The sequence below is a fragment of the Uloborus diversus genome, chromosome 4 (assembly GCF_026930045.1).
Source record: "Uloborus diversus isolate 005 chromosome 4, Udiv.v.3.1, whole genome shotgun sequence".
Taxonomy (NCBI): Eukaryota; Metazoa; Arthropoda; class Arachnida; order Araneae; family Uloboridae; genus Uloborus; species Uloborus diversus.
The window spans coordinates 192,127,477-192,143,554 of NC_072734.1; the positions used below are offsets into that span (position 1 = coordinate 192,127,477).

At 36.7% G+C, this 16,078-nt stretch overlaps 1 protein-coding gene across 1 annotated transcript in view; it reads left to right on the top strand.

Annotated features, from left to right (window-relative positions):
* LOC129221074 (uncharacterized) overlaps positions 1-15,822 on the top strand; it is a 28,313-nt gene extending 12,491 nt beyond the window's left edge. The window contains exons 2-3 of the mRNA XM_054855511.1: positions 12,125-12,336; positions 15,557-15,822. Coding sequence (XP_054711486.1) covers positions 12,125-12,336; positions 15,557-15,822 — 478 coding nt within the window. The remainder of the gene's footprint in view (positions 1-12,124; positions 12,337-15,556) is intronic.
* Positions 15,823-16,078: the final 256 nt, after the last annotated feature.

The following is a 16,078-nucleotide window of genomic DNA, read 5'->3' on the forward strand; positions in this document are numbered from 1 at the left end:
CCCTACCCACCCCCTTGCTCATGACCGCCTCTTTCGGTAAGCTGTTCCAAGTGCCCACGACCCTACTAAAGTAGTAGATTTTCCTGATTTCCAGGTTAGCCTGAGATTTGAATAGCTTAAACCAATGACCCCTCGCCCTGCTTTCTGTGCAAAAACTTAACCCGTTAACATCTTTCATTTTGATAAATTTAAACAACTGAATCCTGTCCCCTCTGGCTCTCCTTTGCTCCTGGCTATACATAGTAAGCCTATTAAGAGTCTTGGTATCATAATTTAAATTTGAAAGTCGCTTACTAGTCTAGTTACCCTTCTTTGAACCCTTTCCAATACAGAAATATCTTTCCTCAGATGAGGCGACCAAAATTGAACAGCATGCTCCAAATGAGGTCTTAACTAAACTCCTATATAAAGGCTGAAGAACCTTCTTAGATTTGTTTGAAATTGATCTATTGATAAACCCAAGTACGAAACCTAAAACATTCATTACAGTCTAAGCAGGGGCGTGCACAGAAATTTTGAGGCCCGTCACAAATGTCTGTTATGATCTTTCACCCCTTATTTAAAAAAAATTTGCGCCTCCTTTAGACTCGGGCCCGGGCCAACAGGTGTCCCATCTCCCCTCCCTTCTGTGCACGCCCCTGAGTCTAAGCTCCGACTTTGGATGGCCCACTCTCATCACGTTTCCTCACAAGTAATGTATAAAAAGGTTGGAAAAAATATTGGAAGCACGATGGTATAGGATCATTTATAAACATAAGTGGTCCAATCACAGAGTTATACTGCGATTTGAAATTTCAGTAATTGAGTCATTTTGCTGATGTTCTGTGGAAATTTTCAAATTCGGCAAGAATCAGCCGATTTTTTAAATCAGAAGTAGATCAAATATTTCTCACAAATGACCCTGAGTCAGCTCAAAACTCGACTTTTTCGCAGATAAATGATTATGTATTGTCCGTTTTTCACGAGAAGGCACTTTGCCCCGCCTCCTCGAACGCAGAGATCCATTTTACGCGGGGGTGATCGCAAAGCAATCCTTCAAATGAGACAACCAGACAGCCTTAACGTGGGCGTGCATTTTAATGTGCAAAAAAGACAAGTGTCCTTTACATCACTTGCTTCTCACTTGTCTGATGCCATTTTAGTTCATTTGGTAGAAAGAACACTGAGAGTTCAGACGAATAAGATGATAATGTAACAGAGTTGTCTTTAAGGTATCTCACAAATAAAAGCTTATCGGCAATATCAGCGATGATAAGGAAATTAAATATTTTGAAAGCCAAGAAATGAGAATTAGATTTCACCTTCTATAAAAAATGCGAAACAAAAATGCAGGAGAGAGATCACGTATATGTGTCATAGAGAGATCCATGTAAAATAAAGGTTTTCATTTTTTGCGCTGACTATATTAAAAACGAGCTGATGTGTGCATCACATGACTTCATTTTACTCCAATTCAATGTCATTTCCCCATTATTGGCACTTTTAATGTGATTCAATTGTTTACTCTCTAAATATCACCAACAGTGGAGAAATTGAAACAAAATTTAAAAAATTCAAAAATTGTTAAAGTTGTCGCCAAGTTGGCGACAAAACTTGGCGACCAAAAGACTGGCGATATATCGCCAAGTGTCCGACAAATTATAACACCACTTTAGTTTGCATCGAAATTAAGAATGATTTCCCACCAAAAAGGGGCAAAAGACCCCCTTAGGACCATCCGAATGCAACCAAAAGGGAAGGTGCACAACGAGACCCCACTAGGAATCTACGTACCAAATTTCAACTTTCTAGGACATACCGTTTTTGAGTTATGCGAGATACATACGCACATACATACGTACATACGGAGGTCACGAGAAAATTCGTTGTAATTAACTCGGGGGTCGTCAAAATGGATATTTCGGGTGTCTCTACGTTCCTAGGCATCACGTGTGGTCGGGTCGAAAAAAAAAAACTCAACATTCATTCGGGGGTGAGCAAAATGTAAATTAAGGCCGATTTTTGAGTGAAATTTTTTTCGCGAATACAATACTTTCTTTTTTGTAAAAGGAAGTAAAAAAGACTGCCAAAAGTTAAAAGTGGCTACCATTTTTTGTGACTCTGGTAGCCAGTGGCTATTTTTAAGAATTCCTAGTCTAGAGCTTTAGCTCCAACGTGCCTCATACACTTTTCCAACACGCCCCATCATAGGACATGTTGGGGATCAGCTTGTCGACTGTTACATTAACCATTATTATTTTTTGACATAATTTTACAAAAATGTTTCAGCTCTGAACCAGTATCTTTAATTCACCAAAGTCACAGATCATAAAGCAAAAAATGTTCCAACATGCCTCAAGGTGAATTGAGGCCAGCCACCTCGGCGTCTAGAATATTACCAGATCTATCACTAATCGATATATCACTCTATCCGATTGATCCGATAAATCACTATTCATCGCTCGTTTGGAAGAAGAGTGCCACGATACGAAATTTTTAATTTTCTTTTTTTTTTTTCGCTGAAAAGCCTTCAAAGAACGTTATCTTCTTCGGACAATAATGACAGACTTTTTGTTCAAATACAGTAAAACCTGTAAAGTTGACCACCCTTGTAAGTTGACCACCTGTCTATGTTGACCGCTTTTGTCAGGAACGGAATTAGTCCTATCTCATATAATGAAGGAAAACCTCTGTAACTTGACCACCTCTCTATCTTGACCACTAATGTTCGCCAAATTTGGTTAGGAGAATTGTAAAAAACCCTTTGTAAGTTGACCACTTTGTTTATTTTTTAAAACTTTCTTCAGCAAATTATTTTATTTTATTATTTATTTATTTATTTATTATTATTTTTTTTTCATAGCTTTCTAAGAATGTTTTTAATGCTTTGATGACAGAACAGCATTTTGCTAGCTAAACAGCAGCATAAAGCTTAATGCTGCTCTGTATTCTCCGAACTTGTTTTTCATTTGTTGTATTATTTGAGATAGCTTTTTGTACTCTGTTCAATGAAAATAGGTGTCAGTAGAAAAGTTCAATGTCTTTCCTTTCAGTTGCAATATGTTGTGGCAACACGGAAATTGTGCTAAAAAGAGCAGGCCAGGATCCATACATTTCGGGTCCCCCTGGCAACAAAATATGTAGAGTCCTTCCCTAGTGGCTAGCAGTGTCTATTAGTAAAGTGAATAAGTCTTAGTGCTAGTTTTTTTTTTCTATTTTTTCTTCAATTTCTAGGGCCGTTAGCCCCTTTAAGGATATAAAATTTGACTTGTGTAGCTTTATCGGTGGTTCAAAATCAACACTAATTTAAAACTAACTTTTATTTAAAACTTAAAAGAGAATGAAGATAACGAGGCAGTGCTCGTTCTTGCCAGTATTATGAGGGCTGGCGGCTCCCTTCAACTGATGTAACATAACATCACACTAACATAAGCACAACATAACATAACATAAGCCAAAAGATACAAGACAACTTGCTTAAATAGGTGAGGAACACGCCCTCTTACGGCAAATCGCAACACTCCCCACCTAAACTCTACTTAGAGTTTACAAACTTACCAGATAGGACATCTGTTTCCTTCTACATGATATGACAAACATAACATTTCTTCTATGACTACCTTGTCAAAATATAAACAACAATTATTAACACAATACAGTTTCAAATACATTTAAACAAAAAATTTTAATATGCTTACTAAAATTTTCAAATTTTGTGCACAAACTTAACAGTCTATTTGCTCAAGTGAGCTCTAAGTTGTAAATTAGTTGAACAGGTCTTCTGATAATTCCTGTCTTAGTTTTGATCGAACAAGAGCGCACTTTGTTATCCCTGCCATGAAAAATTTCAGTAATTTTCCCTAAAGACCACATATTTCTTGGGAAACGATCATCTTCGATTAAAACAACATCATTAGGCTTAAATTCCTTATTTTTTGAACTTTGCTGACACACATGAGCAGATCTTAACATTAATAGATAATTTTTTCGCCAGCGATTCCAAAAATGATTTAACACATTTTGCTGATGTTTAAATTTTTTAACTGTGGATTTTCTAGATCCTAATAAATCATCCTTTGAAATTCTCGTTGGAGGGAGGGATAACAATCGCTTACCTATTAAAAAATGTGCAGGAGTGAGGGGAGAGGGTTCTGAGGGATCATCATATACGTAAGTAATGGGTCGAGAATTAATTATTGCTTCAATCTCAATAAACACCGTTTCAAGTTCATTGAGAGAGAGCGATGAGCGCCCAACAATTTTTCTTAAGCTTGTTTTAATTGTTCTTACCATTCTCTCCCAGAATCCTCCCCACCATGCACCTCTTTCTACAATATATTTCCAATTTATATTGTAATGTGAAAATAAATCTTGAACAGAAGGATGACCAAAGCATTTAAATACTTTTTTCAACTCAATATCTGCTCGTTTAAACGCAGAAGACCATTCTCATCAATTTCAGGATGCAACAAATATAGGCTGGAATTTTTGTCGATATTCTTTCCATCGGATAGGGTTTCAATTTCCTTTTTGAAGTGTTCCATTTGCGTGGTTTTACTCCAAAATATTTCGGCAGTCATAATTTCTTCTGCTGCAATTGGTCCACACAACTTCTCAGATTTTGGTTTGCAGTTATTGATGAATCTCATTATCCATGCGGTAATACGATACACTTTCTTCAAAGTGCCGAATTCATCTAAATCAAATAGTGAACTATCAGATTGCTTGGGTTCACTATTAGCGGAAATTTGTAGGACGTTTCGCGATTTTCTGCTTTCAATGGACATTTCTCCCTCGTTGAACTTTGCTATTTTCTTTGGCCATAACTCTTCGGATTCGGTAAGCCAACTAGGTCCATTTCGCCACAGTGGATCAGAAGCCATTGTTTCAGCTTGTTCTCCTCTTGTTAACATATCTGCTGAATTATTTCTTGAATCGCAGTAGAAAAACTGATTTGGACTGCAAATTGCCTGAATTTCTGCTACGCGATTGCTAATAAAGGGCTTCCACTCATTTGGAGATCTTCTTAGCCAGTGTAGTACTATTGTTGAATCGCTTCAACAATACAGTTTTTCGGTTAAGTTCGGAAAAATGCCTTTCAAATATTTCGCTAATCGAGCACCTATAAGAGCTCCCATTAGCTCACATCTTGGCAAAGATAAAGTTTCCAAAGGTGCAACTCTACCCTTGGCCATTATGAAGGAAGTTTTAATCTCCCCGTAACTATTAGAGTATCTAAAATAAGCAACCGCTCCAAACGCTCTAGAAGAGGCGTCGCAAAAAATGTGAATGCTCAGTTCCGTGTAATCAGCCTCACTGAAGAATTTCCTTGGGAAAGTCGGATTTTGTAAGAACTCAAGTTCTGAGCACCAATTATTCCACCTTCCTTTTAAAGCACTAGGAAGACTTTCATCCCAGTTTAGACCTAACAGCCAAATATCTTGTAACAATATCTTCATCCGCACAGTAAAAGGTTGAAGAAATCCCACTGGATCGAATATTTTAGCTACAGTTCTTAAAACTGTCCTTTTTGTGTCGTCTAGTTTGCTTTTCACAGATTCAATTACAGCAGTTAGCTCTAAATTAATAGAATCATTAATGGGATTCCAATTCATGCCTAAAAATTTTGATTTTTTACTCAAATTTTTGTCCTGTTTAATATTATCCCTGAGCCACAAAGCATTAAGTTCATTTGAATTAGATTTCAATTTTCTCAAATTCATTCCCGCGTCACGGAAAATATTTACTGCATCTACAGACAATTTGTATGCATCTTCCACCGTTTTAGCACCATAAAACAAATCATCTACATAAATTGATGAATTAAGCATTTCAAATACATCAGGGTTTTTAATTTTATATTTTTTAATATGATATTTAATAGTAGCGGCTAGTATAAATGGGCTAATACTGGTACCGAACGGCGTGCGGCACATACGCAAAATTTTGAACTGTTCGTTTGATTCCCCAAACCAGAGAAATCTCAAAAAATCCCGATCTTGTTTAGCTATCCCAATCATCAAAAACGCCTTTTCTAGGTCTCCACTAAATGCTATTTCATGCTCCCGAAACCTAAGAATAATATCAAGAACGGACGGATTCAAGTTAGGACCAATTTCTAAACAATCATTTAAGGATTTACAATTTTCAGATTTAGAAGATGCATCAAATACGATACGAACATTCGTCGTTTCGCTATTACGAATGACTGCTCTGTGGGGCATATAATAATCTTTATCTTTGATTTCATTAGCGCATTTCTCAACTATATTTTCGTTTAACTGCTGTTCTATTATTTCCTTATACTTCGCTAATATTTCTGGAGTTTTATCCAGTTTTTGTTTTAAAGTTTCAAAGCGTCTTTTAGTTACCTCAAAATTATTTTCGAGACCGTCAGTTGTGGTTTTCCAAAGTAATTTACATTCGTATCTCCCGTCTACAAATCGCAAATCTGTTTCGAAGCAATGAATTAAATCTTCGTCTTTTTTCGAATATTTACTAGAATCTTCAATTATACCCATAGAATCCAATTCCCAAAATATTCTTAAATCATTTAAAACAATTGCATTTCCTACCGATACATTTGAATGCTTCGAAAAGTTAGCTTGCTTAAACGTATTTCTGTCTAAACCCACTAAAAACCACCCAAATATAGAGTTAACGACCTGAAGATCTCTATTTATGCGTTTTCTCGCTGTCAACACTACATCCCAAAATTTGTCGGCCCCAATTAATACCCCCAAATGTCGTAAATCGGAGACATTATCTACAATATCGGCCGGCTTTAGTCCCAAGCACTGCATTTTTTCGAGTGAGCGTAAACTTGGACCCTTCACAGGACATGAGGAAATTGTGTCGGTTACCAAACATTCTAATCTTATTTTGTTTTTCAACTCCCTGTCGCAAAGTTCAATTACTACCACAGGATAATTTTTAACAATGGGTTTTTCCGCTCCGAATGCGAAAACTGATAGTTTCTCAGTGCGTATGGGTTTTAAATTCAAAGATTTAACCAAAGTGTCTTTTATGAAAGAACGTTCACTACCTTGGTCCAAAATTGCACGCGTAGTTTTCGAGTCTGATTCTGTACAAATTACTACAGTACACGTTTGTAGCAATACATTTTTCGCGCTCAAAGCATTACTAGAGTTCTGAGAAACAAAAGCGTTTGCATTTACGTTAGGAACTACAGATTCATTATTTGAATTAGAAGCGACTAAAGTATTTTCCGAAGTTTTAAGTTGCTCTAAAGATTTACTTGAGTTAGAACGTTCGTCACTGTTTCTGAAACAAATCGATTCATGATGATTTTTCCCATTACATTTGAAACAAACACTTTTATCATTACAAACCCTACTCAAATGAAATTTCTTAAACCATTTAAAACATCTGTTATTCGTTTTAAGCTGTTTTATTTTTTCCGTTGCACGAATGTTACACTTGTAGGAACTATGCGCATTTTGGCAGAAGATGCATACTTGATTTACGGAAGTATTCAATGCACTGGCTGTAGCAATATCTCTATCGTACCTTTTACTAACATTCTTTTGATTACTATAACCTTTAGAAATTGTCGAAGCTTTATTTTCATTACATGCTGCTAAAGTAATTTCCCGACATTCCACTTCTTTCTTTAAAAATGAAATTAATTCAGAAATTTCAATATCACCGTCCTCTCTCTGCTTATTAAATTGCAGTATTAAATCATGAGGTAGCTTTTTTTGCAAAATAGGCATTAATAAGAGTCCGAAGGACTTAGATTCTACATTCATTGCCTCTAAATTTCTAAAAGCGATTTCAATTTCGTCATGAATTCTCCGTAGCGCTTGAACATTGGAAGAGCTCTTAACCTCTTCTAAGTTAATTATTTTGTTCATAAAAGAGTTAATTATGATATCTCTTTTGCCAAATCTATTTTTTAGCATTTCTTTACAATTATCATAGTTTTCGCTTGAAAGATCGAATCCAGACACAACATTAGCTGCCTGACCGATTAAAAGGGCTTTTAAATACGCGAATTTTTCGACTTCTGAAATTGTTTCATTTTTGTCTATTGTGCTTTCAAAGCTGTTCCAAAACTTTGCCAATGCTTTGGATCTCCTGAGAACTTTTCTATAACTAGCTTAGGTAATTTAACTGAACCTTGTCTAGAGTTTTCATTAATTCTAGCATTTGTACTTTGGTTGCTTGAAGAACTTAAATTTCGACTGCCTTTAATTTTATCTTCTAAATAACGCAATATTCTTTTAGAAAACTTTATGCATTTAGCTTCGTATTCATCATTTAAAGTTACTTCTTTTTCTATTTGTTCGAGTTCAATAAATTCTAACATTTCGCTATCAAGCGCTGTCAATCCGTTAGACCTTGCAATTAAAAGTTCATAATCGTCGCGTAATTCTCCTTCATCAATTTCACCTACATGTTTTAACTTTTTCTCAATTTGATCGACTAATTGAGTAGTTAACCTTCGCAAAACAGTTCTCTTTGCTGTAAGTTTTTGAAACTTATCGCTTTCCAATTCTTGGATTGAAGTCATTTTTTTAAACTTATTTTCGTACAATTGAAACTTGAGATAAACTGAATAATGAAGTTTATGAGCCTACCTTAGTTTCTGTCGAAGCTTTAATTCACTGTACAATCTCTTTTACTCAAATTCATAGCAGCTCCATTCGTGGCCGTAATGCACCATATAAAATTTGACTTGTGTAGCTTTATCGGTGGTTCAAAATCAACACTAATTTAAAACTAACTTTTATTTAAAACTTAAAAGAGAATGAAGATAACGAGGCAGTGCTCGTTCTTGCCAGTATTATGAGGGCTGGCGGCTCCCTTCAACTGATGTAACATAACATCACACTAACATAAGCACAACATAACATAACATAAGCCAAAAGATACAAGACAACTTGCTTAAATAGGTGAGGAACACGCCCTCTTACGGCAAATCGCAACAAAGGACGCGGGCCTCTCGCATGTGGGTACGCAGATCTGGACTTGCTAATGAGTAAAGTTACATGTTTCTGGTGCAAGGGATTAAGAGATAGGATATTTTGATTTTGCCTTTATGAACTGGGAGAGTCGAGCTTGTTGCTCTTTGTGCTATAAGTTTTACATAAAAAAGCTTCAAAAAGAAAGTTAGTTCAACTTGAGATTAATAAAAAGTATGAAATATTAAAATTAACTGAACATGGAAAAAGACAGAGAATACTAGCTGGTATATATGTAATTTCTAAAACTAAAGTGTCTAATATAGTTAAAAACAAGGAAAAACTAACAAAATTATTTGAATAGTATTTTTAATTATTGTTTCACTTTCAATAATGTTAAACCGTGAAAGTGAGTTGAACAGAAAGAGTAAGGGTGAATTCCTCTAAAAACGAATACATGGTGCAAGAAATGACAAAAAACAAAAACAAAGAAAAAAATTATTACCGCCCTTTATGAGTTGACCACCCGTCTAAGTTGACCGCCAAAGTACTGCACCGCGAGTGGCCAACTGACACAGGTTTCACTGTACTAATCACTGGAGAGCACAGCGAACTTGCTTATCGTAATGCAAATTGCCTGAAGAGTCCAGCTTCTAACGCTTCTTCTGTAAAATTTCATTTATTCGTATTGTGGCACTCTTCTTCCAAATGATCTCCTATTTTGATACAGTAAAACCTGTAAAGTTGACCATCTTTGTAAGTTGACCACCTGTCTATGTTGACCGCTTTTTTACAGGTACGGAATTATCCCTGGTCATATAAGTCAACCTCTATAAGTTGACCACCTGTTTAAGTTGACCACTAAAGTAGTGCACCGCAGGTGGTCAACTTACACAGGTTTCACTGTACTGCTTTTCAGAAAAAATAAGCATTCCTTACTCGTCAAGGTGGTCAGGAATCACTATTTAGTTATTTTTCATTGACTTTCCAATACTAAACTATTTATGAAGTCAACTGTGGTATATAATGTATAGAGTAAAGAAATTAAATAGAGAGGCCCCGCTATATTAAGAAATTGAAGCCGGAAGTTGCACCGCTGTATCCCAAGATCCTTAGCTTCTTGAGATACATCTTGATTCAAAACACTCCATTACTGAATCTCAATTGGTAGCATAGAGTAAAGAAATTTACATAAAGAGTAGAGTCTATGGTAAAAAGGAGATGAAATTGAAGCCGGAATTATGGAATGCAGAGGTGTAATTATGGGTGGGGTTATGATACCAACCAAATAAAGCAGCTGGCTGATTGGTTTGCATTTTAATTCATGTTGTAATGCAACTTCAAAAATGTGCCTCATAAACTTGCAACAATATCTAAGTTTAAATTAACAACCAATTGAGATGCAGTAATGGAATGTTTTGAATCAAGATGTATCTCAAGATATTTAGCAAGAAGCTAAGGATCTTGGGATAGAGCGGTGCAACTTCCGGCTTCAATTTCTTAGTATGGCGGGGCCTCTCTATGTAATTTCTTTACTCTATGATTGGTAGTTAATTTAAACGTAGATATTGTTGCAAGTTTATGAGGCACGTTTTGGAAGTTGCATTACAACATGAATTAAAATGTAAACCAATCAGCCAGCTACTTTATCTGGCTGGTATCATAACCCCACCCATAACTTTACCTCTGTATCCTATAATTCCGGCTTCAATTTCATCTCATTTTTACCACAGACGGGGCCTCTCTATGTAAATTTCTTACTATAATATTACTATAATAAATTCTATATATAATGTGACTCTGATAAGCAGTTACCAACACTTCATCTCACCTCTTGAGGAAAAAAAAAATAGAAAGAAAAAAGAAATCAGCTCACACACCAGTTGAAAGTTAAACGAAGCCTGAAAGACTAACTGAAAACACCAAAGAACCTGTCAAAGTGCTCGTTGAGCTGCAAAACCTGGATAAGGTGGCTTTCTTCTTTTTATTGAAATCATCCGTCCATGCTCGAAGCACAAAACAATCTTTTCCACAATGATTTCTAAAAGGACTGTCTGAGTGATGGGAAAATGAAATCTGTCAAAATAATTTCAGATTGTATTTCAACGAGAATCAGGAACAATTACTGCATTGAATATAAGAGATTAGTTGTATTCACTGTATCAGAGGATTTCAACCTGGGTTTCACGGAGGCGAACCGTTTCCCAGAATTTTAGTAAAATGTATAAAGATTGAATTCTTAAAGGTGGTTGACGTGTAAAAATGAACAAATGTTAGTTGCACTTGTTTAATTTGTAGAATATATTTTGATAATTTATACTTACCTTTAACTATTCTATTAAGATGCTTGTACTGGGACAAAATCAGGATGCAATAATAAATTTGTAAATTCGAGTTGCATATCGCAGTAGCACAGTATTTTGCGCCTGCTTTTTGATCACTCAAGAGGTATCGTTTTAGAAAACGGGCAGCTCAAAGGATTAGCCTTAAAGTGTAAAAGCTGGATAACCCAGCCCTATATGAAAAATTTCATAAACAATAGCATTCAATAGCAATAAGATTAAATTTTTCTCAAGAATTGCAATGAGATATTTGGACAACTCGCCTCAATGGGGTCGTTTCCAAAAACCCATTTTTACGTAATATTTTCCAAGTTTTTATTTTACATTAGAAATCGCGCGACTCAGTAGTTTGGCAGAGATGATATTTCATTTGCGTCTGGAAGGTAAAAACGAATTATAGGATTAGCTATTTTTGTATTTGTTTTACAAAGAATGAATAGAGTAAAGTATAATGAAAGAATTGCACTATGTAAAGCATGTTTTGTTTTTTAAATTAGTATCGCATCATATACAAAAAAATGTCGAAAAACCATTCCATCTATAACTTTTTAGCAAACATTTCTTTACACAAAAAGATTTAACTCAATAATAGCGAATTCAAATGATTCCAGTGATGTAAAATCCGTTATTTTATTATTTTGGAAAACGAAATGGAATCTTACGTAAGGATAGGGAGGGGAGGGGCTTTAAAAATCTTACGCACCCTTACATGTTGGAGGGGGGGGGATCGAAAATTGCAAAAATCATCCTTATGTAATTAATGAATGTCCCTAACGCGATTCCGAATTAAAAAAGAAATCAATTTTTTCGAACGATCCTTCTGTTCATTGTTTCAATGTCCAATCCAAGTGGTTCATTGTGAGTCTTTCGCGACAGGTATTCATTGGATAACGACTTGCCTTACGATGCCGGAAGTACCCCCAAGTATACACGAGGCTGGAAGGCCGCTCGCAACGAGGACCGGGACCGTCGTCCGGTGAGACAGAGGACGACCGGCGCACGCAGAGACTCCGGTTACATACAGAGCAAGAACGGAAACGTGATCACCGAAATCAAGAGGAATCCGAAGATAGTTAAGTACATCGCAGGTGAGCTCAGAAGAACGTTTGAACATAGGTGCAATAGGGTAGTTCAAAAAAACTTTTTTTCAGCTAGAGTCCAGGACACCCCCTAATCTTTTTAGACTTACTGATAGTATTATGCTTTAAAAGTTTTAGCTTCTTACTCAAATTTTAAGAGGGTGCTCAATGACCCCTCCATTTAACACCTTAGAAAATGCTACAAATTTAGAAATATTTCACTTCCCCAGGTGCTTTTTTGAGCAATCACGATTGCTTATTGCTTTCATTTGACTGTTTTGATGTGCTATGATTTTATTTTCGCGCCAACACCCTCCGCAGCATCACCGTCGACCGGCTCCTCACGATGCTGCTCCTATAGCGAAAACCGTCTCCAGGTTGCATCCATGTCCTACACACACGCGCATACATACACACACACACACGCGCGCATACACACACACACGCATACATACCCACACATACACAAACACATACACACACATACAGACACCTACACATACACACACACCTACACACAACTACCCACACACTCATGCCTGCACACAGACACAAACACATATGCCTACACACACATACACATCCCCCCTACCACAAACACTCATACACACAACTACCCACACACTCATACCTGCACACAGACACAAACACACATGCTTACATACACACACACTCGTGATTGCGAAAAACATAATTTGAATTCCAGATATCAAAATTCAAATTAACTTTTATTTTTATTTATTTTTTTGTAAATAATTATTTTATTGCAATGTATACGCATATTACTCGTGTATATTATAATATATAGCGTTGTTTTTTTTTCATTTCAATGCATTTTTTAATCTCCCCAGCCTGTACTGATGAAGTTTGGTGCAGGGGGCTGAGCATCCTCTTTCAGTTGAAATCAGAAGCTGAAATTCTTCCAGTCTATTACTATCCACAAGTTTAAAAATATTGAGGAGCGTGCTGGTATCTAGGAGAATCTTTTTTTTTTTACATGTATTTTTGAACCACCGTAAGGTACAAGCACCTAACTTGTACATAACAAGTAAACTGATTTCTGAAATTTTCAGCTTATTGTTCTCAGCTGTTTACGATGCAGAAAGATCAAGAAACCAAGAGTGCAAAACAAACTAGTAGCTAATAAAAATTAGCACTCACCACACCAGTTAGCTACCAGTTTGTTTCGCACTCTTGGCTTCCTTAAGAGGCTTATTCCGGGCTGATGAGTGCTAATAAGCAGAAAACTGCAGTCCTCGGATGTCATTGACTGAGCTGGCGGTGTATTTCATGTATTTCTGCCTTAGCCCTGGCTCAAGCCGCTATATAGATAGAATGACGCATCAGCTTAAGTTTAGCCATTTTGGATCGGATTTTTCATTGCTGCACTGCTAGGGTTATCACAGCAAAGTTTCGTGTTTCGCCAAATTTGCCGTAAATAATATTTCATTTACTAAACAATTTACGTGCAGCCATAAAGTAAAAAGAAATTTACATAGAGAGGATCCGTCTATGGTAAAAAGGAGGTGAAATTGAAGTCGGAATTATCGGATACAGCGGTGCAATGTTGAGCGGGGTTATGATAACATGATCGCTTCACGAGAACAGTTTTCACCAATCTCGCAAAGAAACCGAATAAAAGCTGGCGGATTGGTTTGCATTTTAATTCATATTTTAATGCAATTTCAAAAACTTGCTTCATAAACTTGCAAGAATATCTAAGTTTAAATTAACAACCAATTGAGATTCAGTAATGGAATGTTTTGAATCAAGATACAGTCAAACTTTCATATCTCGAACCTCCTTATCTCGAAACCCTTGATATCTCGAAACAAAAATTTTCCCCAGCATTTTCTATAAAAAACCCTATGTATTTTCCATAGTTATCTCGAAATTTATTTTTCGAAACCCTTGATATGTCAAAATTTTTGCACAGAAGCAAGAATCAATTGTCGTTTTGCTTTGGCAATTTTTGTAGTAAAACCAGTTCCAGAGACATTTGCTTAACGTTTTTCATTCCTTTTCTTGGAAATTTTGTGAATAGGGGATTGTGGCCGGATAATAGGGGAGTATTGGCATGAAGGGGATGCAGTGTATTCATTAGAATCTTTGTGCATTTTTCTCGAACATGTTCACTTTGAGGAAAGGGGTTGTATTTTTCGTCTGTCAACAGTTTTCAAGCGAAAACGGAAAATTCGTTTCTCATTTTCATCATTCAACTTTTTTAACTCCTACAAAATGGCTGCTGAAAACTTTTTGAATGTGAGGTAACTGGTTAAAGACAAAATTAGAATTTTTAAATTTTTAGGTGAAAAAACCAAAGTTGAAATTGTTGTTCATTTCAAAATCTTATCCTGTGCACTTTCGACAATTAGAAAATTTTAAATCTAGTGAAATATTGAAGACTACTTTATTGATCGTAATTCGAAGTGGTCCCATAGTACATATATAAATGCATATAGCGTACGCGTGTGTAAATGTGAGTTACTAGTGTATTTTTTTAAAAACCTTGATAACTGGAAAACTTGATAACTCGAAATTTTTCCCCGTCCCGTGAGATTTGAAATATCGAGGTTGTACTGTATATCTCAAGATACTTAGCAAGAAGCTAAGGATCTTGGGATACAGCAGTGCAACTTCCGGCTTCAATTTCTTAGTATGGCGGGGCCTCTCTATGTAATTTCTTTATGCGTGCAGCTAATAATCGCTCGCAGTGAACAATCAGCAAACGCGATAATTCGCCAGAAAAGGCAACCACTCAAACACGCGCTCCGATCCAAAATGGCTGATCTTAAGCTGATGCGCCGGCTCGTGTATATATAGGGGCCTTAGCCCTGGCTAGAGCCGCTATATAGATAGGCCGACGCATCAGCTTAAGTATCGCCATTTTGGATCAGATTTTCATTGTTGCACTGCTAAGGGTTACCACATCAAAGTTTCGGATTTCGCCAAATTTGCCACAAACAATATTTTATTTAATAAACAAGTCACGGGCCGCTAATAATTGCTCACAGTGAACAATCAATAAACGTGATAACTCGCCAGAAAAGGCAACCACTCAAACACGCGCTCCGATCCAAAATGGCTGATCTTAAGCTGATGCGCCGGCTCGTGTATATATAGGGGCCTTAGCCCTGTCTATAAGGCGGTAACTTATTGAAAATACAAAACAATGTTTATCGAAGAATTTTCCAAACCATCATTTGACGCTCGGGGCTCTTTCTTTCAGACAAGAACGGTTTCGCCGTCCGGGAGGACCTGGTGCAGCCCCTGCAGCAGACGATCGAGAGGACGAGGCTGGAGTCACGCCCCCGCATCGTGACCGCCCCCCGGACGCCCCTCTCGCAGGTGGTCTCGTCCGCCATCCGGGTGACTGGCGGCCAGGAGGGGGGCAAGTTCCGCCCCAAGGTCATCGATATGAAAGTGGGCGATCAGACGGTGGGCTTTCACAAGATGCAGTACACGCTGGGCGAAGTCAAGAAGGGATACCTGTGATTTGGAGTGTCAAAATGTACATAGCGTTGAATAAATGTAATTTTTACAATTTCTCTGCTCAAATGTCTTATCTTTATTCATCTATTGCAAGCAATGATAAAATTAAAAATTTTAAGAAACCCCAACTAAGTCGCAACTGTAGCATCAAGAGGGAAAATAGAAAATTCTTTTAAAAGCTTTATACTATTAAAAATCAATGGCAAGTACTTTATTTGTTAACAAATAGAAACTGGCAACAGGTAAAAGTTTTTAATCA